We start from the raw sequence: 22,456 nt of genomic DNA on the forward strand, positions 1-22,456 counted from the left end.
TACAACTTACTATTGGGTGTGAACTTGTGCAAGGTAATTTCCTCATTTGTAAAAAGGGGACTCCAGCTGACCTCATACACAGTTTAAAAATCAAATGAAATAAGCATGTGAAATGTTTGATGCAATGCCTCACGTATAAATACATACATATTTTTCAGACAGGGCCTCGCTCTGTCGCCCAAGGAATGCAGTGTCACGATCAGGGCTCACTGCAGCCTCAACTTCCTAGGCTCAAGTGATCCTCCCACTTCAACCTCCCAAGTAGCTGGGACTACAAGCATGCGCCACTATGACTGGCTAATTTTTTTTTTTTTTTTTTTTTGAGACGGAGTCTTGCTCCGTAGCCAGGCTGGAGTGCAGTGGCGCCATCTCGGCTCACCGCAACTTCCGCCTCCCGAGGTCAAGCGATTCCCTTGCTTCAGCCTCCCGAGTGGCTGGGACTACAGATGCGCGCCCGGCTAATTTTGTGTTTTTAGTAGAGACGGGGTTTCACCATGTTGGCCAGGATGCTCTCGGTCTCCTGACCTCGTCATCCGTTGGCCTCAGCCTCCCAAAGTGCTAGGATTACAGGTGTGGGCCACCGCGCCCGGCCTTTTAAAAAATTTTTCGTAGAGACAGGGTCTAGTTATGTTGACCAGGCTGGTCTCCAACTCCTGGGTTCAGGTGATCTTCCCACCTTGGCCTCCCAAAGTGTTGCAATTATAGGCGTGAGCCACCGCACCTGGCATGTATATGTATATATATATATATATATTCACCCTCCTCCCCCAGGCCTATCAATATTAACTTTTTTTTTTTCCAAAGGCAAATCGAGGACCAGATGCTGATCCAATCGTACCTCAACTACTGATGTTATTTCTTCCACACCAAATTCAAGGTCTCCCCGGGACAAGTGTAACCATGGGCACAATGTCAGACTCTTTGAGGGCTGCGTATCACTCAGCAACTAAAATAAACAACTATAGCAAGATATGTAACCTCTACCAAACACGTTACCGTCTCCCCTTTTTAACTATGTCAATTGTGGTGTTAGGACTTTGCCTATGGAAACCAAAATGTCGACCTCCGGGAGCCGGGGGGCGGGGGCGGTCTAACTCGATCACGTGACGCACCCCATCCCACCTTTTCTCGCAGTTGCATCAGCCAAGTTAGAGACGCCTTCCCAGGAATCCACTAATGAACGGATTCGTCCTCAGTTTGACTGGCATGTTGGTTGACCAATAATATCTCATGAGGTAAGGCGCGGCGGGGCACTTTCCGTCGGCGCGCTCTGATTGGATGGAGCGTGGCGGGTTGTGGTAGGTCGTGGTCTGAGGCCGGTACAGCTGCGCGTCTGCAGGAATAGGTGCAGCGGGCCCTTGGCGGGGGACTCTGAGGGAGGAGCTGGGGACGGCGACCCTAGGAGAGGTAGGCCGCCCTCGGAGAGCTCTGCGGTGCTAGGAGAGCGGCTGGGCCCGCAGCCTGGGGGGAAAGCTCCGCAGCCGCAGTGGGCCCCAGGATCAGGCCCCGCGTGGCCTGGAGAAGCCCAGTCTGGGCTGGAGCGGGAGCTGGACAGTGTGGCCTTGCGTTCGCCCCCGGGAGCGCTGCGAGTGTCGCGGCGTCGGGTGGATTTGCTGAGCACCAAGACCTCACGGTTGCCAACCTGGGGTTTTAGCTCCCTTGGTTTTAATCCCCTAGGGGCGGGTGGGGGCACGGGAGGGAGGATGGGCCAGCTGGGTGCAATCCTGCTGTAAGCCAGCCATTCCTTGATTTCTTAAAATTAACTAAACAGCTGATGCCGGTCCAGGCGCACCTAGACCGTCATCTTCAGCTGTTCTGTAAAACAGTTTGTATTTCTCGGTGTGCTTTGAAACATGTGAGTTAATTCCGAACTTGGTGTTAAAGGATTAGTATACCGGATCACGAAGTACGTATTTAGCAGCCACTGTACTAGATGCTGAGGATGTGCTGTAATAGCCCAGGGCCAGGCGCGGAGGCTCACGCCTGTAATCCCAGCGCTTTGGGAGGTCGAGGCGGGCGGATCACCTGAGATCAGGAGTTCGAGACTAGCCTGGCCAACATGGTGAAACCCCGTTTCTACTAAAAATACAAAAATTAGCCGAGCGTGGCGGCGCGCGCCTGTAATCTCAGCCACTCCGGAGGCTGAGGCATGAGAATCGCTTGAACCCGGCAGGCGGAGGTTGCAGTGAGCTGAGATCACGCCATTGCACTCCAGCCTGGGTGACAGAGGGAGACTCCGTTTCAAAAAAAAAAAAAAAGCCCAGAACAGTCGTTGCTGCTGGGATGGAACTGACAGCCTGATGGGGGAGGCGCACATTAAACAATCCATGAAGCGCGTATGGAAATTATGAAGGGAAACACTTGAGGCTGTGAGACAGTAAAAGAGGGGGAGCCTTATCAAGAAGGGGAAGGCGGCCGGGCGCGGTGGCTCACGCCTGTAATCGCAGCACTTTGGGAGGCCGAGGTGGGCAGATCACGAGGTCAGGAGATCGAGACCATCCTGGCTAACACGGTGAAACCCCATCTCTACCAAATATACAAAAATAGCCGGGCGTGGTGACTGGCGCCCGTAGTCCCAGCTACTCGGGAGGCTGAGGCAGGAGAATCGCTTGAAGCCGGGAGGTGGAGCTTGCGGTGAGCCGAGGTTGCGCACCATTGCACTCCAGCGTGGGCTACAAGAGCGAAACACCGTCTCAAAAAAAAAAAAAAAAAGTGTCTTTACGTTTGTTGTTGTTTGAGTCAGGGTCTCACCCTGTTACCTAGGCTGGAATGTTTTGGTGTGACCATAGCTCACTGCAGCCTCAAACTTCTGTGCTCAAGCGACCCTTTGGACTCAGCCTCCCGAGTAGCTGGGTCTGCAGGTGCACACCACCACACCTGGCCAATTAAAAAAAAAATTGACCTCCCAGGCTCAGGTGTTCCCATGTTGCCCAGGCTGGTCTTGAATTCCTGGCCTCAAGCAATCCTCCTGTTTCAGCCTCCCAAAGTGACAGAGCGAGACCTGTGTGTAAAGCCTGGGTGACAGAGCGAGACCTGTCTCAAAAAAAAAGTTGAAACAGGTCGCGCTTTGTCACCCAGGCTGGAGTGCAATGGCATGAACTCGGCTCGCTGCAGCCTCCGCCTCCCAGGTTCAAGCAATTCTCCTGACTCAGCCTCCCAAGTAGCTGGGATTACAGGCGCCCGCTACCATGCCCAGCTAATTTTTGTATTTTTAGTAGAGATGGGGTTTCACCATGTTGGCCAGGCTGTTCTCGAACTCCTGACCTCAGGTGATCCACCCGCCTCGGCCCCCCAAAGTGCTGGGATTACAGGCGTGAGCCACTGTACCCGGCTGAAAATTTTCTGTTGCCCAGGCTGGAGTGCACTTGATCTTGGCTCATTGCAACCTCTGCCTCCCAGGTTCAAGCGATTCTCCTGCCTCAGCCTCCCAAGTAGCTGGGATCACAGGTGCGTGCCACCATACCCCGCTAATTTTTTGTCGTTGTTGTATTTTTAGTAGAGACAGGGTTTCACCGTGTTAGCCAGGATGGTCTTGATCTCCTGACCTTGTGATCCACCCGCCTCAACCTCCCAAAGTACTGGGATTATAGGCGTGAGCCACCGTACCCGGCCTCAAAAATTTTTTTTAAATACAAAAAATTAGTCGGGTTTGGTGGCACATGACTGTAGTCCTAGCTACTCCGGAGGCTGAGGTGGGAGGAACACCTGAGCCTGGAAGGCCAAGTGATTGCACCATTGCCTGCGCTCCAGCCTGGGTGACAGAGAGGGAGACCCTGTCTCAAAAAAAAAAAAAAAAAAAAAAAAAAATTCCTGTGGAGTAGCTGGAGCCACAGCGTGATTTAAGGCACCCAAGACCTTTACAGCTCTTGTTAGTAAGTGAAACCTGAGGTTCTGTCTTTGTGCTACCTCTGTATCCCATATAGCCCTCCAGTGAATAAATCAATGAGTTTATGTTGAATAAATATATTGGATTTATATCGAATAAATATAAATTTAGATTGAATAAATAAATGGGGGTAAACAAATGAATGTGGGGATACAGCTTTTAATAGTTCCAGCCTTCATAGACTCATAGTTAATATATTCAGTCCTTTTACACAATACTGCAGTTAATTCTGCATATGATAGTCTCCTCAGGAAGGACATAGGCTGTCATTCATTTTGATTCTTGGCACATAGTATGCATTCATTATGGTGAATGAGTAAGCAAAAATGAGAAATTCATGTGTCTTTTGGAAAGTAGCTGGAGTCAGGATCTCCTGTTCACTTTGTACATCTCTATTGTATCTTCCTCATAAGGAGAAAACTTTGGCTGGGCATGGTGGCTCATGCCATCCCAACACCTTGGGAGATTGAGGCCAGGAGTTCGAGACCAGCGTGGGCAGCATGGCAATATTCCATTTATAACAAAAACAGAAATTAGCTGGGCGCGGTGGCTCATGCCTGTAATCCTAGCACTTTGGGAGGCTGAGGCTGGCAGATCACCTGAGGTCAGGAGTTCGAGACCAGGCTGAGGAACATGGTGAAACCCTGTCTCTATTAAAAATACAAACATTAGCTGGGTGTGGTGGCACTTACCTGTAATCCAAGTTACCTGGGAGGCTGAGGCAGGAGAATTGCAGGAACTTGGGAGGTGGAAGCTGCAGTGAGCTGAGATTGCGCCACAGCGCTCCAGCCTGGGCGACAGAGTGAGACTCTGTCTCAAAAAAGAAAAAAAAAGAAATTAACTGGGCATGCTGGTGTGCAACTGTAGTCCCAGTTACTTGGGAGGCTGAGGCAGGAGGATCACCTGAGCCTCGGAGTTTAAGGCTGCTTAAGTGATTGTCCCACTGCACTCCAGTCTGGACAGAACCAGAAAAAAAGAAGAAAACTTTCAGCTAAACAACTTAAAAGTAATATTATCCATTCTGTTCCTTCAAGGTTTTCCTTTTTTTTTTTTTTAGACGGAGTCTCCCTCAGCCACCCAGGCTGGAGTGCAGTGGTGCAATTTCGGCTTACTGCAACCACTATTTCCCAGGTTCAAGCGATTCTCCCGTCTCAGCCTTCTGAGTAGCTGGGATTACAGGCACTCGCCATCATTCCCGGCTAATTTTTGTATTTTAGTAGAGATGGGGTTTCACCATATTGGCCAGGCTGGTCTTCAACTCCTGACCTCAGGTGATCCACCCACCTCGGCCTCCCAAAGTGCTGGGATTACAGGCGTGAGCCACCGCGCCCGGCCATTTTTGTTTTTTTTGAGACGGAGTCTTGCTCTGTCACCCAGGCTGGAGTGCAGTGGCGCGATCTCGGCTGACTGCAACCTCCACCTCCTGGGTTCGTGCCATTCTCCTGCCTCAGCCTTGCGAGTAGCTGGGACTACAGGCGCCTGCCACCACGCCCGGCTAATTTTTTGTATTTTTTTCTAGTAGAGACAGTGTTTCACCATGTTAGCCAGGATGTTCTGGATCTCCTGACCTCGTGATCCACCCACCTGGCTAATTTTTTTACTATTTGTACTGACAAGATCTTGCTATGTTGCCCAGGGTGGTCTCAAACTCCAGGGCTCAAGCAATTCTGCCACCTCGGTCTCCCAAAGTGCTGGGATTACAGGCGTGAGCCACCGGGCCCAACTTGTGAAAGAGCTTTGAAGTCATAAAGTTGTTTCTCTCTCCACCAGTTCCCTTGTACTTTCACTTTCAGTAAGCTGTGCCTCCAAAGTGGGGCTACAACATCCCCACTCCCTGGTAATCTAATGGCTGGAAGGCAGCCGTTCACTGTTAGGGTTCTTGGGGGATGTAGGCTACATAGAGGTAGGTACATTCCTGCTACATACAGGTGGTCCCTTGTACAGATAGGCCCATCCCCAGGACTATTGCTGCTGACAGCCGCCTCACCATGACATCAGGCCAAACCTAGAGACCCTGACTTTGGGGCTAGTGGAACTTTGGAGTTCTAGGCGTGTACATTAACACAGAGCTGAAGGGATCTTTAGAGATAATCTCATATGGACCCCTCCTTTTTTTGGTGAAGTGACTCCCTCAGGACTTGAAGCTAGAACTCAAACCCCGGTCTCCTGAGCCTCTCTCCCTCTTCCCCAGTTGGACTAAACTGAGGGTTTTTCTCCCCCTTTTTTTCTTTTTTTTTTCCTTCTTTTTTTGTTTTTTTGAGACGGAGTCTCTCTCTGTCGCCAGGCTGGAGTGCAGTGGCGTGTCTTGGCTCACTGCAACCTCCACCTCCTGGGTTCAAGCGATTCTCCTGCCTCAGTCTCGCAAGTAGCTGGGATTACAGGCACGCACCACCATGCCCAGTTACTTTTTGTATTTTTAGTAGAGATGGGATTTCACCATGTTGGCCAGGCTGGTCTTGAACTCCTGACCTTGTGATCTGCCCACCTTGCCCTCCCAAAGTGTTGGGATTACAGGCGTGAGCCATCGTGCCTGGCTGTCCCTCTTTTTTTCTAATTCCTAGTCTCGGGCCTGACACAGAGCAGATGCTCAATGCATATTTGTTTAATGAACAAACATGCTTGGTGTGCTGGGGTGTTGAACCTCTTGAGGTTGGCATGGGAAGGAAGAACAGATGGGGCTGCTGTCTGCTGGTGCTGTGGTGTTGCTTTGATGATGATTTTAGCCTTGGACATTACAACATAGAGGTTTTAGGATCAAACAGCTCACCTGAGTCCTGCTTTGACTTGGCTTGAGAAGCCAGAAGTCTTGTGTAATGTGTACTTTGACTTTCAATTCCCTTAATTTTCCTTCATTTTTTTTTCTTTGATTAGTTCTTTGGGGTGACTTTCAAGATGGACTCTACTCTAACAGCAAGTGAAATCCGGCAGCGATTTATAGATTTCTTCAAGAGGAACGAGCATACGTATGTTCACTCGTCTGCCACCATCCCATTGGATGACCCCACTTTGCTGTTTGCCAATGCAGGCATGAACCAGGTAAGGGTTTTTCCTTTTTTCTTGGCTTTTGGTTCACATAAGAGGCAGCAGAGCCCAGATAAAAGCACAGCCCTGGGGTCAGACCGATTCTGGTTCTGTCACTCCCTGTGTGATCTTGTGGAACTTTATGTGATGGGCCTCAGTTTCTTTGCGAAATGAGGAATAATATTGCCTGCCTGTAGGTATTAGTGAGAAGCGAATAAGATAACACATACAAAATGTTTAGCACGGCATTTCGCACATAGTACGTAGGTACTCAAACATTAGCTTTTTTTTTTTTTATTTTTTTTTCCCTGAGACAGAGTCTCGCTCTGTCATCCAGGCTGGAGTGCAGTGGCGCGATCTTGGCTCACTGCAAGTTCTGCCTTCTGGATTTACGCCATTCTCCTGCCCCAGCCTCCCGAGTAGCTGGGACTACAGGTGCCCGCCACCATGCCCGGCAAAGTTTTTGTATTATTATTATTTTTTTTTTGAGACGGAGTCTTGCTCTGTTGCCCAGGCTGGAGTGCAGTGGCGTGATCTGTGCTCACTGCAAGCTCCGCCCCCCAGGTTCATGCCATTCTCCTGCCTCAGCCTCCCGAGTAGCTGGGACTACAGGTGCCCACCACCACGTACGGCTAATTTTTTTGTATTTTTAGTAGAGATGGGGTTTCACCGTGTTAGCCAGGATGGTCTCAATCTCCTGACCTTGTGATCCATCCGCCTCGGCCTCTCAAAGCGCTGGGATTACAGGCATGAGCCACCACGCCCGGCCAGCTATTATTATTTTTTAGAGAGAGGGTCTCACTCTGTCACCCTTGCTGGAGTGCAGTGGCATGATCCTAGCATGCTGTAGCCTCAGACTCCTGGGCTTAAGTGATCCTCTTATGTCAGCCTTCCAAGTAGCTAGGACTACAGGCATGCTCTACCATGTCAGCTTTTAAAATTATTTTATTTATTTTTTAATTTATTTATTGTTTTGAGACAGAGTCTTGCTGTTGTCCAGACTGGAGTGCAGTGGCACGATCTTGGCTCACTGCAATCTCCGCCTCCCGAGTTCAAGCGATTCTCCTGCCTCGGCCTCCCAAGTAGCTGGAACTACAAGCGTGCGCCACCACGCCTGGCTAATTGTTGTATTTTTAGTAGAGACGGGGTTTCACCATGTTGGCCAGGCTGTTCTCGAACTCCTGACCTCAGGTGATCCACCCACCTCAGCCTCCCAAAGTGCTGGGATTATAGACGTGAGCCACCTTGCCTGGCCTAAATTTATTTATTTATATGCAGAGATGGGGGTCTCACCAAGTTGTTCCGGCTGGTCTCGAGCTCATGGCCTCAAGTAATCCTCCTGCCTTAGCTGCCCAAAGTGGTGTGATTACAGGTGTGAGCTACCACGCCCAGCCCACCTAATGCCTTTCTTGAAATTATTGCCACCAGTGCCATTTTGGATCCATTGCTGAAGAAAATTTATTAGTTAGTACAGTTTATTTGGGGAAGTTGAATTAAAAATATATTTGAGGCTGGGCGCAGTGGCTCACACTTGTAATCCCAACACTCTGGGAGGCCGAGGCAGATAGGTCACTTGAATCCAGAAGTTCGAGACCAGCCTACGCAACATGGTGAAACCCTGTCTCTTATTAAAAATACAAAAAATTAGCCAGGTGTGGTGGTGCATGCCTGTAGTCCCAACTTCTGGGGAGGCTGAGGCGGGACGATTGCTTGAGCCTGGGAGGTCAAGGCTATGGTGATCCCTGATCATACCACTGCACTTCAGCCTGCACAACAGAGTGAGACCCTGTCTCAAAAAAGGAAAGAAAAGAAAAAGACATTTGAAGGGTTTATCGTGAGAGAAAAGGGTTAACTCTTGAAATGATGAAAGCATGACAAGTTTATAAAGGAGTTTAAGAGGAGTTTGTCAGCATGTCTGTGACACTAAACAGTACTTCCCAGGCTGGTCGTGGCTGAAGGGGGTTCAGGTTAGATGGTGCTCTCAGCGCTTTCCTGTGATGGTTCTCTTGGAGCCATGCTCACCCAGTGCGTCTGCAGCCCTTAGGATGCTTCTTACTCTGGGATGAGTTGACATTTTCTTTTCTCTTAGGTGTCTTTTCTGGCATGGAAAGTTAGAAACAATGGGGACATATTCTGCCTCTTATAATATTAACTATAAAATTATGAAAAATGGGGCACAGTGCGCCTGTAATTACATCTACTCAGGAGGCTGAGACGGGAGGATCACTTGATCCTGGAATTACAAACCAGCTTGGGCAACACAGTGAGACTGGTCTCCCAAAAAAAATTATGCTACTTGGGAGGCTGAGGCAGGAGAATCGCTGGAACCTGGGAGGCAGAGGTTGCAGTGAGCCGAGATCACGGCACTGCGCTCCAGCCTGGGCAACAGAGTGTGACTCCGTCTCAAAAAAGAGAAAATTATGGGCCAGGCACAGTGGTTCATGCCTGTAATTCCAGCATTTTGGGAGGCCAAAGTAAGAGGATTGCTTGAGCCTAAGAGTTGGAGAGGAGCCTGGGCAACATAGGAAGACCCTGTCTGAAAGGAAAAGAGAAAAATTAAAGAAAAATTAAAGCAAAAGAAAAATTGAAAAATTAGCTGGTGGTGGCTCACACCTGTAGTTCCAGCCTCTTGGGAGGCTGAGGTGGGAGTATTGCTTGAGCCCAGGAGTTGAGGTGAGCCGTGATCGTGCCACTGGACTCCAGCCAGGGTGACAGAGCAAGACCCTGTCTCAAAATGGAAAAAAAAGAAAAATATTTTCAGTTATGTGTGAGTCCTATGCATATACCTAGAATTGGAGGCATTAATTTTAGGTGGTCTCATTCAATGGGATAGGCTTTTGGAACACTGGAAAGCTACTGTTTCTATTCAGACATACCTGGGTGCAAGCTTTGTCACCTCCCACGTGAGCCGCCTGAACAAGAACCAGGGAGTACAGTGTTTGTAAACTTTTCTTTTTTTTTTTTTTTGTTTTTTTTTTTGAGACAGAGTTTTGCTCTTGTTGCCGAGGCTGGAGTGCAATGGTGAAATCTCGGCTCACTGCAGCCTGCGCCTCCTGGATTCAAGCGATTCTCCTGCTTCACCCTCCCGAGCGGCTAGGATTATAGGTGTCTGCCACCACACCTGGCTAATTTTTATATTTTTAGTAGAGACAGAGTTTCGCCACGTTGGCCAGGCTGGTCTGGAACTCCTGGCCTCAGGTGATCCGCACATCTCGGCCTCCCAAAGTGCTGGGATTACAGGTGTGAGCCACTGCACCTGGTCCTTTTTTTTTTTTTTTTGAGATGAAGTTTTGCCCTGTCACCCAAGCTGGAATTCAGTGATGCAGTCTCAGCTCACTGCAACCTCTGCCTCCCAGGTTCAAGCAGTTCTCCTGCCTCAGCCTCCCAAGTAGCTGGGACTACAGGCACCCCCCCACCATGCCTGTCTGATTTTTATATTTTTAGTAGAGATGGGGTTTCACCATCTTAGCCAGGCTGGTCTCGAACTCCTGACCTTGTGATCTGCCTGGTTCGGCCCCACAAAGTGTTGGGATTACAGGCGTGAGCCACCACGCCCGGCCTTGTAAACATTTTCTTATTGACAGTAGCTGTCAGCCTGCATGCAGCACTTACTGTGTGCCAGGCGCTGCTCTGTGTCCTTCGCGTACAATAACTCATTTACGCTGAACTCTGTTGCCATCCCTACTGAGGCACTGAGATCTCAAGTCAGTTGTCCATGCTCACATAGTCGGTAAGTGCCAGTGTGGACTTGAACCCAGATAGTCACTTCCTTAACCTTTGTGCCATATTGCCTCTTGATCAGCAAATACCTTGCCTTTTTTTTTCCCCCAATTTGAAATGATATTAGGCACCCAGCTAGGTGCCGAAGATACAGAGATGAGTGAGAGAGTGTTTGCTTTTAAGGAGTTTGTGATCTAATACAGAACTGTCCAGTAGAATTTTCTGCAGTGACAGAAATGTTCTCCTCAACATGGCAGCCATCAGTCGTGTGATTATTGAGCTAGTGTGACTGAGGAACAGAATTTCTAATTTTTTTCTTTCTCTCTTTCTTTTTTTTTTTTTTTTTTTGGAGACAGAGTCTCACTCTGTAGCCCAGGCTGGAGTAGAGTGGCACGATCTTGGCTCACTGCAACCTCTGCCTCCCGGGTTCAAGTGATTCTCTTGCCTCAGCCTCCTGAGTAGCTGGAATTACAGGCATGCACCACCATGGCTGGCTAATTTTGCATTTTTAGTGGAGACAGGGTTTCTCCATGTTGGTCAGGCTGGTCTCGAACTCCCGACCTCAGGTGATCCGCCCACCTCAGCCTCCTGAAGTGCTGGGGATTACAGGCATGAGCCACTGCGCCCAGCTGAGAATTTCTAATTTTCAAAAATATTAATTACTAATTATTTAATTTTAGTTTTTTATTTTTATAAAGATAGAGAAGGGGTCTCCTTATGTTTCCCAGGCTGGTCTTGAGCTCTGGGCTCGAAGGAATCCTCCCTTCTTGGCCTCCCAAAGTGGTGGGATTACAGGTGTGAGCCACCTTGCCCAGCCTAATTTTAATTCAGTTTTACATGGTCACAAGTGTCTAATGGTAAGACCTGGCGCAGTCATTCATGCCTGTAATCCCAGCACTTTAGGAGGCTGAGGCGGGCAAATCACTTGGGGTTAGGTGTTCGAGACCAGCCTGGCCAACATGACGAAACCCTGTCTCTACTAAAAATACAAAAATTAGCCAGGTGTACCTGTACGTGCCTGTAATCTCAGCTACTTGGGAGGCTGAGGCAAGAGAATCGCTTGAACCCGGGAGATGGAGGTTGCAGTGACCTGAGATTGTGCCACTGTACTCCAGCCTGGGTGACAGTGACCCATCTCAAAAAAAAAAAAGTGTCTAGTGGCTACCAAATTGGATAGCAGTGAATTGAACAGATCTAGTGGGGAAAATAAAACAAAGTTAACAAATAACAATGATACATCAAAGCATGACCTGATACATCCTCAGAGCAAGGCCGTCCCAGCTAGACGACTGATACATCCAATCATTCATCAGTGTGCTAATATTATTCCCTTAATATGTGTCAGTTTTTTTTTCTTCTTCCTCACATTTACTGCCAAGTGAACATACCAATTTTCAGGATAAGTTCTTCCAGAAAGATGGTATAAGCCCTGAACATCAGAGACTCGTGAAGAAGCCCACGTTTTACCACATCAACCTGTGGCTGTTAGATCTGGCAGGCCTTTCCCCTCTGCAGGTGGTGTCACTCGTGGTGGTGGGGACTGTTAGGGAGCTAGGTTCAAGGAGAAACTGCTCCATGAGAGGCTACCCTCTGCTTTGGCTCCACCAGGCCACCTGTTCTGACAAGTGTCTATATTCCAGGCATGTTAATCATGAACTGCACAGTTAGTGTGTGGTCGTCTCTTCTGCTAGTGTGTGGCCACCTGACATCACTTGCACCCTTTAAAAGTTGAACTGCTGTCCTTCTCTTTTAGTTTAAACCCATCTTCCTGAACACAATTGACCCATCTCACCCCATGGCAAAGCTGAGCAGAGCTGCCAATACCCAGAAATGCATCCGGGCTGGGGGCAAACATAATGACCTGGATGATGTGGGCAAGGATGTCTATCATCACACCTTCTTCGAGATGCTGGGCTCTTGGTCTTTTGGAGATTACTTTAAGGTAAGTTCAGAGCAGAAGAACCACTAGGGTTTTGAGGAAAATGGTCTTTTCCACACTGGGAACTGGGTTCTAATTTTGCATGTTTTAAAATATGAAATATCATCTAGGTGATTCAGGAATGAATGGCATTTATTAATTCTAAGACTTCCTGGAAGTAGTACCTATAATTTGGTGATTTCAGTATATATTTGGATTTCTTACATAAACTGATCTTGAATTTGAGTTTAGAGTGAACATGTTGTGATTTTGTATCTGTGTTCCTAGCATCTGGTCTCATACTAAATAGATTTTGGTTTGGCAATGTTCCATATCTTTCTCTCTGTTCTTTTTGTAGGAATTGGCATGTAAGATGGCTCTGGAACTCCTCACCCAAGAGTTTGGCATTCCCATTGAAAGACTTTATGTTACTTACTTTGGCGGGGATGAAGCAGCTGGCTTAGAAGCAGATCTGGAATGCAAACAGATCTGGCAAAATTTGGGGTAAGAATGCATATCACTTCTTGAGAGTATGGAGGAGTGAAATGACACTCAGTGCCAGAGTGGGGTTTTATGACCTGGAATATGTGGTCATTTTGCATCTCAGGGTTCCTTTTGAGATGCACATGGGGAGGAGTGAGGCTAGAGAATCGCTTGAACCCAGGAGGTGGAGGTTGCAGTAACCTGAGATCACTCCACTGCACTCCAGCCTGGGCGACAGAGTAATTATCTTTAGATGCATTCATATCTTTTATTATTATTATTATTATTTTTTGAGACAGAGTCTTGCTCTGTCAGCTAGGCTGGAGTGCAGTGGCACGACCTCGGCTCACTGCAACCTCTGTCTCCTGGGCTTAAGCAATTCTCCTGCCTCAGCCTCCCAAGTAGCTGGGATTACAGGCGTGTGCCACCACGCCCAGCTAACTTTTGTATTTTTTTTAGTAGAGACGGGGTTTCATCATGTTGGCCAGGCTGGTCTCGAACTCCTGACCTCAGGTAATCCACCGTGCCCGGCCGCATTCATATGGTTTTTTTTTTTTTTTTTTTTTTTCTTTTTCTGAGACGGAGTCTTGCTCTGTCTCCCAGACTGGAGTGCAGTGGCATGATCTCAGTTCACTGCAAACTCTGCTTCCTGGGTTCATGCCATTCTCCTTCCTCAGCCTCCTGAGTAGCTGGGACTGCAGATGCCTGCCACCACACCCAGCTAATATATATATATATATTTTTTTGTTGTTGTTGGAGTCTCGCTCTGTCACCCAGGCTGGAGTGCAGTGGCGCGATCTCAGCTCACTGCAAGCTCCGCCTCCCAGGTTCACGCCATTCTCCTGCCTCAGCCTCCCGAGTAGCTGGGACTACAGGCGCCCACCACCACGCCCGGCTAATTTTTTGTATTTTTTAGTAGAGACGGGGTTTCACCGTGTTAGCCAGGGTGGTCTCGATCTCCTGACCTCGTGATCCGCCTGCCTCGGCCTCCCAAAGTGCTGGGATTACAGGCGTGAGGAACCACGCCCGGCCAATTTTTTTTTATATATATATATTTTTTAGTAGAGACTGGGTTTCACCGTGTTAGCCAGGATGATCTCGATCTCCTGACCTCGTGATCTGCCCGCCTCGGCCTCCCAAAGTGCTGGGATTACAGGCATGAGTCACCACGCCTGGCCCATATCTTTAGATCCATTCGTTGCTTCTTAATATGTTCAATAATTCTGTTGTTTATGTTTGTTTGTTTGTTTTTGAGACAGAGTCTCAGTCTGTCACCTAGGCTGGAGTGCAGTGGTGCGATCTTGGCTCACTGTAACCTCTGCCTCCCGGGTTGAGGCGATTCTTCTGCCTCAGCCTCCTGAGTAGCTGGGACTACAGGTGCGCGCCACCACACCTGGCTAATTTTTGTATTTTTAGTAGAGATGGGATTTCACCATGTTAGCCAGGCTAGTCTCAAACTCCTGACTTCAGGTGATCCCCCCGCTTTGGCCTCCCAAAGTGCTAGGATTACAGATGTGAGCCACTGTGCCCAGCCAATCATTCTGTTGTTGAAAGCCAAAACAAGTCTTTTTTTTTTTACTTTATATATATATAGTTTTATAAGTTACACGTGTGTTGTAAAAATTCAAACCTTATATAGAAAATAGAAAGTGGAAGTTCCCTCAATCATCATTAATAGTTTAATATCCCATATCTAGTCTTCCTGGCCTTGTTCATAGTTCTGTAACCTTGTGTGTATGCCTGTATCTTTTCCTTCCCCACCCCCACTCCACTCCCCCACCCCCGCCGAGATGGAATCTTGCTCTGTCACCCAGAGCTGGAGTGCAATGACGCGATCTCAGCTCACTGCAACCTCTGCCTCCTGGGTTCAAGCAATTCTCCTGCCTCAGCCTCCCGAGTACCTGGGATTATAGGCACACACTACCACGCCTGGCTAATTTTTGTATTTTTAGTAGAGATGGGGTTTCATCATGTTGGCCAGGCTGGTCTTGAACTCCTGACCTGGTGATCCACCCGCCTCGGCCTCCCAAAGTGCTGGGATTACAGGTGTGAGCCACCGTGCCCAGCCATGTCTGTCTTTTTCAACAGAGTTGTATTCTTCATATGAAACAGTTTGTTTCTTATGGAAATGAAATAGACTAGGAGAAAGGAAATTTTTTTTTTTTTTTTTTTGAGATGGAGTTTCGCTCTTGTTGCCCAGGCTGGAGTGCGATGGTGCGATCTTGGCTCACCGCAACCTCCGCCTCCCAGGTTCAAGCAATTCTCCTGTCTCAGCCTCCTGAGTAGCTGGGATTACAGGCACGTGCCACCACACCCAGCTAATTTTTTTTTTTTTTTTTCTTAGTAGAGACGGGTTTCTCCATGTTGGTCAGGCTGGTCTTGAACTCCTGACCTCAGGTGATTCACCCACCTCGGCCTCCCAAAGTGCTGGGATTACAGGCATGAGCCACCACACCAAGCTGGAAAAAGGAATTTTTTTGTTTCGTTTTTTTGAGACAGGGTCTCACTCTCACCCAGGCTGGAGTGCAGTGGCATAATCATAGTTTACTGCCTGAGCTCGGGCGATCGTCCCACCTCAGCCTCCCGAGTAACTAGGACTAGAAGCATGTGCCACCTGCCTGGCTAATTTTTTTTTTTTGAGACGGAATCCCGCTCTGTCGCCCATGCTGGAGTGCAGTGGCGCGATCTCGGGTCACTGCAAGCTCCGCCTCCCGGGTTCATGCCATTCTCCTGCCTCAGCCTCCTGAGTAGCTGGGACTACAGGCGCCCACCACCACGCCCAGCTAATTTTTTGTATTTTTTAGTAGAGACGGGGTTTCACCGTGTTAGCCAGGATGGTCTCGATCTCATGACCTCATGATTGGCCTGCCTTGGCCTCCCAAAGTGCTGGGATTACAGGCGTGAGCCACTGCGCCCGGCCCTGTCTGGCTAATTTTTGTATATTTTGTAGGGACAGGGTTTTGCTATGTTGCCCAGGCTGATCTTGAACTCCTGAGCTCAAGTGATCTACCTGCCTTGACCTTTCAAATTGCTGGGATTACAGATATGAGCCACTGTGCCTAGCCAGTTTTTTTGGCATAATGTAATTCTAAAGTATAATCACATAGTATAAAAGCTAAGACAGTAGGTGAGCTATATGTGTTCTGTGCTGTGAACTTGGTCGAATTTGTGAAGTGCTGCATCAAGGAGAATCTGACCATGGGGTGTGTGCCCTCTGTAGACAGCTGGGCTGTCCATGATGTGTTTGCCTCATTTTCTTGTTCCTTTTACTTAATTCTTTCATCCTTTAGTGCATAGCTTTTTACTATACTTGGAAACAGGGCTGCTTCTCTGTTTTTTAAATTACTTTTACTCTAGATATATTATTCCAACCCAACTTCCCCTTTTACTTGATCTAAAACTCCTATTCGGTTGACTCTGTAGTCTAAGTGTAGTTGGAATTTTGGGTAGTGACACCTGTAAAAATTAAATATTAATCTTGACGCTGGTTTTTAAAATCCTCTTTTACCTTGACTTCATGTACTGTATATCTACACTTTAAAAGTGTAGCTTTTAAAAGATAAGCAAGCACAATCTTGTGTGTGTGTGTGTGTGTGTGTGTGTGTGTGTGTGTGTGTGTGTGTCACCCAGGCTGGAGTGCAGTGGCATGATCACAGCTCACTGCAGCCTCAACTTCCTGGGCTCAAGTGATCCTCTCCCGAGTAGCTGGGACTACAGGTATGCATCACCCCGCCCAGCTAATTTTTTTTTGTATTTTTTAGAGAGACGGGGTTTCGCAATGTTGCCCAGGCTGGTCTCGAACTCCTGAGCTCAAGCAATGCGCGTGGCCAGCGTTTTCATTATTATGTGTTCCTTTCTAGGCCTTACTCATGTCCTTGTGTATTTTCATTGAGTTTCCATCATATCATGTGTATATTTTGTACTGTCTTCTATTGTAGGCACTGTTGAGAAGAGTCATGTTCTGTTTCTTTAGCGGGTTTTTTTTTTTTTTTTTTTTTTTGAGGTGGAGTTTTGCTCTCGTTGCCCAGGCTGGAGTGCAATGGCGCGATCCCGGCTCACTGCAGCCTCTGCCTCCTGGGTTCTAGTGATTCTCCTGCCTCAGCCTCCCGAGTAGCTGGGATTATAGGCATGCGCCACCACACCCAGTTAATTTTTTGTATTTTTAGTAGAGACAAGGTTTCTCCATGTTGATGAGGCTGGTCTCAAACTCCCAACCTCAGGTGATCCGCCCGCCTCGGCCTCCCAAAATGCTGGGATTACAGGCATGAGCCACCACGCCCAGCTTCTTTAGCAGGTTTAATGTGCAGGCTTAGCATTAGTACTTGCTGAAGGCTGGAACTTCTTCATTAAAAATTCTAAGAATTTTTTTTTTTTCTTTTTTGAGACAGAGTCTCGCTCTGTTGTCTAGGCTGGAGTGTAGTAACATGAGCCACTGTGCCCGGCCAATCCTAAGAATTTCTTTTGCGGTGGTTGCAAGTCTGGGCAGAACTCTTGTCAGGGGCTGTAACTGGACTTATCTTTACTCCTTTGTCAGGCTGGATGACACCAAAATCCTCCCAGGCAACATGAAGGATAACTTCTGGGAGATGGGTGACACGGGCCCCTGTGGTCCTTGCAGTGAGATCCACTACGACCGGATTGGTGGTCGGGACGCCGCACACCTTGTCAACCAGGACGACCCTAATGTGCTGGAGATCTGGAACCTTGTGTTCATCCAGTATAACAGGTGGCCTTGGGTTCCTACTCCATTCCTTTCCTTGAGCTGAGCAGGGGAGGAGGAACTCGGAGCTGTGTGGCTCTCTTCTCAGCTAAAAGCTCATTTCTTTATTTCTCAGATTACCTGTCTGATCTCTGGAACAAGGATGGGCCTGTTCTTTCATGAACTAAACCTTATCGCACGTAATAGCTTCTTGCGAGCTATTCCTATAATGTCATGCTTGATGTACTTTGGGCTGCCGTTTTTTTTGTTTTGTTTTTTTGAGACAGAGTTTTCCTCTTGTTACCCAGGCTGGAGTGCAATGGTGTGATCTTGGCTTACTGCAACATCTGTGCCCTGGGTTCAAGCGATTCTCCTGCCTCAGCCTTCCAAGTAGCTGGGATTACAGGCATGTGCCACCACGCCCGGCTAATTTTGTATTTTTAGTGGAGACGGGGTTTCTCCATGTTGGTCAGGCTGGTCTCGAACTCCCAACCTCAGGTGATCTGCCTGCCTCAGCCTCCCAAAGTGCTGGGATTATAGGTGTGAGCCACCATGCCAGAACTGGACTGCTGTTTTAAAGCCTATTTCCTTGAAGCTTGCCTCAGTTTTGTTTTTGTTTTTGTTTTTGGAGATGGAGTCTTGCTCTGTCACCCAGGCTGGAGTGCAGTGGCAAGATCTCAGCCCACTGCAACCTTTGCCTGCTGGGTTCAAGCGATTCTCCTGCCTCAGCCTCCTGAGTTCTCCTGCCTCAGCCTCCTGAGTAGCTGGGGTTACAGGTGCATGCCACCATGCCAGGCTAATTTTTTAAATATTTTTGGCAGGGATGGGGTTTCATCATGTTGGCCAGGCTGGTCTCGAACTCCTGACCTCAAGTGATCCGCCCACCTTGGCCTCCCAAAATGCTGGTATTACAGGCGTGAGCCACCATGCCCAGGCCCAGTGTTTTTCTTTTTTTTTTTTTTTTTTTTGAGATGGAGTTTTGCTCTTGTTGCCCAGGCTGGAGTGCAATGGCGAAATCTCAGCTCACCACAACCTCCGCCTCCTGGGTTCAAGCGATTCTCCTGCTTCAGCCTCCCAAGTAGCTGGGATTACAGGCATGTGCCACCATGCTCGGCTAATTTTGTATTTTTAGTAGAGATGGGGTTTCTTCATGTTGAGCAGGCTGGTCTCGAGCTCCTAACCTCAGATGGTCCACCACCTTGGCCTCCCAAAGTGCTGGGATTACAGGCATGAGCCACTGCGCCTGGCCTTGCCTCACTCTTAAATGAACCCCAGAGTTCATTTAAGAATGAACTCTTCCTTTCTCCTTCCTTTCTCCCTCCACTTCCCTCTTCCCACCAAACCGGGCAAATGGCAGATGGTCACAGCCTGCAAACTGTTCTGTAAATGAATTTTAACCAGCAGGGACTGGAGAGGTGGCAGCTTGAGTCTCTGCTTCAACCTCCTCTTCTTCTGGATCATACAGGGAAGCTGATGGCATTCTGAAACCTCTTCCCAAGAAAAGCATTGACACAGGGATGGGCCTGGAGCGACTGGTATCTGTGCTGCAGAATAAGATGTCCAACTATGATACTGACCTTTTTGTCCCTTACTTTGAAGCCATTCAGAAGGTACTGGTGCTATTGCAAACATTGTAAACTTCTGTGGAGTTTTCCAGGCTGTACTCTTAACAGTGCTGTCAAAGAAAAAATGACCATATGCTTTGCCAGCCAAGGGTACCCATTTCCATCTGCCTACTTCATTGTTAATAATGTGAGGCTCCACAAATTGGTGTTCTAAATGTCTTAAGAACCTAATTAAATAGCTGACTACAAAAAAAATAATAATAATGTGAGGCTCTAGACCTGAGACAGTATAATTTTTGAGTGTAGGGGCTGGCTGGAGTCTCTCTACTTCCCCAATGTCACGTTCTTGGGGTTATAGGATCTGGCAAGACCGGCATCCTTTCTGCTAATGCTCCTCAATCCTCCAGGAACCTCCTTGGGCAAGGTAGCGCCAGAAAGTCTGCTTCCTAAAGGGCTGCCTCCTGATTCTTACCTATAGGGCACAGGTGCCCGACCGTACACTGGGAAAGTTGGTGCTGAGGATGCCGATGGGATTGACATGGCCTACCGGGTGCTGGCTGACCACGCTCGGACCATCACTGTGGCACTGGCTGATGGTGGCCGGCCTGACAACACAGGGCGTGGGTAAGTATGCTGCACACTGGGTGGTGGTTGGAGCGGCACCACGTGTGCTATGTGTGACTCTTTATGAAACTTTTCTTTGTGTATGAGATTGAGTGTTGCTCTGTTGCCCAGGGTGGAGTACAATGACGTGATCTTGCCTCACTGCAACCTCTGCCTGCTGGGTTCAAGTGATTCTGCCTCAGCCTCCCACATAGCTGGGATTATAGGTGCACACCACCACGCCTGGCTAATTTTTGTATTTTTGGTAGAGATGGTTTTTTTTTTTTTTTTCTGAGACAGAATTTTGCTTTTGTTGCCCGGGCTAGAGTGCAATGGCCCGATCTCGGCTCACCGCGACCTCCACCTCCTGAGTTCAAGCAATTCTTTTCCCTCAGCCTCCCGAATAGATGGGATTACAGGCATGAGCCACCATGCCTAGTTTTGTATTTTTAGTAAAGATGGGGTTTCTTCCATGTTGGTCAGGCTGGTCTCAAACTCTCAACCTCAGGTGATCCGCCCGCCTTGGCCTCCCAAAGTGCTGGGATTACAGGCGTGAGCCACTGTGCCCGGCCAGAGATGGGGTTCTGCCATGTTGGCCAGGCTGGTCTCGAACTCCTGACCTCAGATGATCCACCTGCTACGGCCTCCCAAAGTGATGGGATTACAGGTGTGAGCCACCATGCCCGGCCTCTTTATGAAACTTAAAGCCATCTTTCGTTATTGTTTCCTTGTCTTGGGCAGCTGGAAGAATCCCCCACCCCTTTTTTAAGGGATGAAGGGAGTTTCAGCTAGTGTCACAGAGTTGCTGCTATATTAAATCTCTGCTGCTGAGTACAGATAAGGATTGTATTCAAAGTTGCCTGATAGGAGATTGGCAGGGGCAGGGTGAGGGTAGGTATTGACCAGCCCTGGGAATCTCTCTTACTGACAGGCAGGACCTGGGATCACGGGCATCAAGTACACATCTGGTCTGTCCATCTTGCCTCCCTCTATGGGTAACTGAATGTGAAAGGAAAACAAACCAGCGTTTACCCTAGGCAAGCCTTGACGGGTATTTGTGGGTATGTTACTGAGTCTTGTGCTAAAATAAATGACCTTGGGGAATGCGAAAGAAGCAGACTTAGGATAAAAGAAAGTTCCTGAAAGAGGTGTTGCTTTGGGTAGGATTCCAAGGGACTCACGACAAAACCCTCAGCTGGGAACGTTGGGGACTAGTTTCTGCCTCTTACAGATATGTGTTGAGACGGATTCTCCGCCGAGCTGTCCGATACGCCCATGAAAAGCTCAATGCCATTAGGGGCTTCTTTGCTACGTTAGTGGATGTTGTCGTCCAGTCCCTGGTAGGTTTATTTCTCTGCTTACCCTTCCGTGCTAAAGCAGTCCGTTAAGAGGGATGGAGTGGGAGAGGGCATACTGTTAAGCAGCTTTTTGTTGCTGTTTTTTGAGACGGAGTCTCACTCTGTCACCCAGGCTGGAGTGCAACAGAGTGATCTTGGCTCACTGCAACCTCTGTCTCCTGGGTTCAAGCGATTCTCCTGTCTCAGCCTCCCGAATAGCTGGGATTACAGGTGCACACCGCCAAGCCTGGCTAATTTTTTCTGTTTTAGTAGAGACAGGGTTTCACCGTGTTGCCCAGGCTGGTCTTGAACTCCTGAGCTCAGGCAATCCCCTGCCTTGGCTTCCCAAAGTGGTAGGATTACAGGCGTGAGCCACTGCACCCAGCTAAGGAGCTTTTTTAAGACGGGGCAGGGAACAGTCTCTGGCTTCATCCAGCCCCTCATCTTGCTTCCCCTTTGTCAGGGAGATGCATTTCCTGAGCTGAAGAAGGACCCAGACATGGTGAAGGACATCATTAATGAAGAAGAGGTGCAGTTTCTCAAGACTCTCAGCAGAGGGCGTCGCATCCTGGACAGGAAAATTCAGAGCCTGGGAGACAGCAAGACCATTCCCGGTAGGTACCAGTTTTTGCCCTTCTCCATCCTGGCCGTTTGATCTTTCTGGGAAAGACAAGCCCTTTCTGACAGACTGACTGGGGGCTCTCATGTCTCTGAGGCTGAACATAGCTTGATTGAACTGCTTTTGGTGCAAACTGGAATTTATAGTAAAATGGTAAAAGTAATGCATCATTGTGGCCAAAGTATTCAAACAATACAGAATACAAAAGTGTTCAGAAAATGAAAATCCTCTTTTCCACACTCATTTCTCAGAGGGAACAACTCTTAATGGTTTGGTGTAGAACTCTTCAGGATTCTTCTCTGTTTGCATGCAAATACATGTAGATATTTGTGTGTGTGTATTTTTCAAGCAAAAGTGGGAATATTTGGTATGTACTGTTTTGCAATTTGGGGAAAATTAATTCCAAAGATTTTTTCCCCAGTTTCCAAAGATTCTTTATTGAAGTATAATGAACAAGGGAAAAGCTTGATGAATTTTCACAAATTGAACACACTTACGTTCAGATCAAGAAATAGATTTGTCAGCTGGGTGTGGTGGCTCACACCTATAATCCTAGCACTTTGGGATGCCGAGGCGGGCGGATCACGAGGTCATGAGTTCAAGAC

The 22,456-nt window shown here is 48.2% G+C and overlaps 1 protein-coding gene across 1 annotated transcript in view; it reads left to right on the top strand.

Moving 5' to 3' along the window:
* The first annotated feature begins 1,250 nt into the window (after positions 1–1,250).
* Positions 1,251–22,456, top strand: part of AARS1 (alanyl-tRNA synthetase 1) — a 35,869-nt gene continuing 14,663 nt past the window's right edge. Inside the window, exons 1-9 of the mRNA XM_003811059.5 lie at positions 1,251–1,407; positions 6,758–6,922; positions 12,381–12,569; positions 12,904–13,049; positions 17,563–17,754; positions 19,193–19,337; positions 19,771–19,916; positions 21,127–21,235; positions 21,696–21,846. Coding sequence (XP_003811107.1) covers positions 6,779–6,922; positions 12,381–12,569; positions 12,904–13,049; positions 17,563–17,754; positions 19,193–19,337; positions 19,771–19,916; positions 21,127–21,235; positions 21,696–21,846 — 1,222 coding nt within the window. The 5' untranslated portion in view covers positions 1,251–1,407; positions 6,758–6,778. The remainder of the gene's footprint in view (positions 1,408–6,757; positions 6,923–12,380; positions 12,570–12,903; positions 13,050–17,562; positions 17,755–19,192; positions 19,338–19,770; positions 19,917–21,126; positions 21,236–21,695; positions 21,847–22,456) is intronic.

This window comes from Pan paniscus, chromosome 18, assembly GCF_029289425.2.
Source record: "Pan paniscus chromosome 18, NHGRI_mPanPan1-v2.0_pri, whole genome shotgun sequence".
In the NCBI taxonomy this organism is placed as follows: Eukaryota; Metazoa; Chordata; class Mammalia; order Primates; family Hominidae; genus Pan; species Pan paniscus.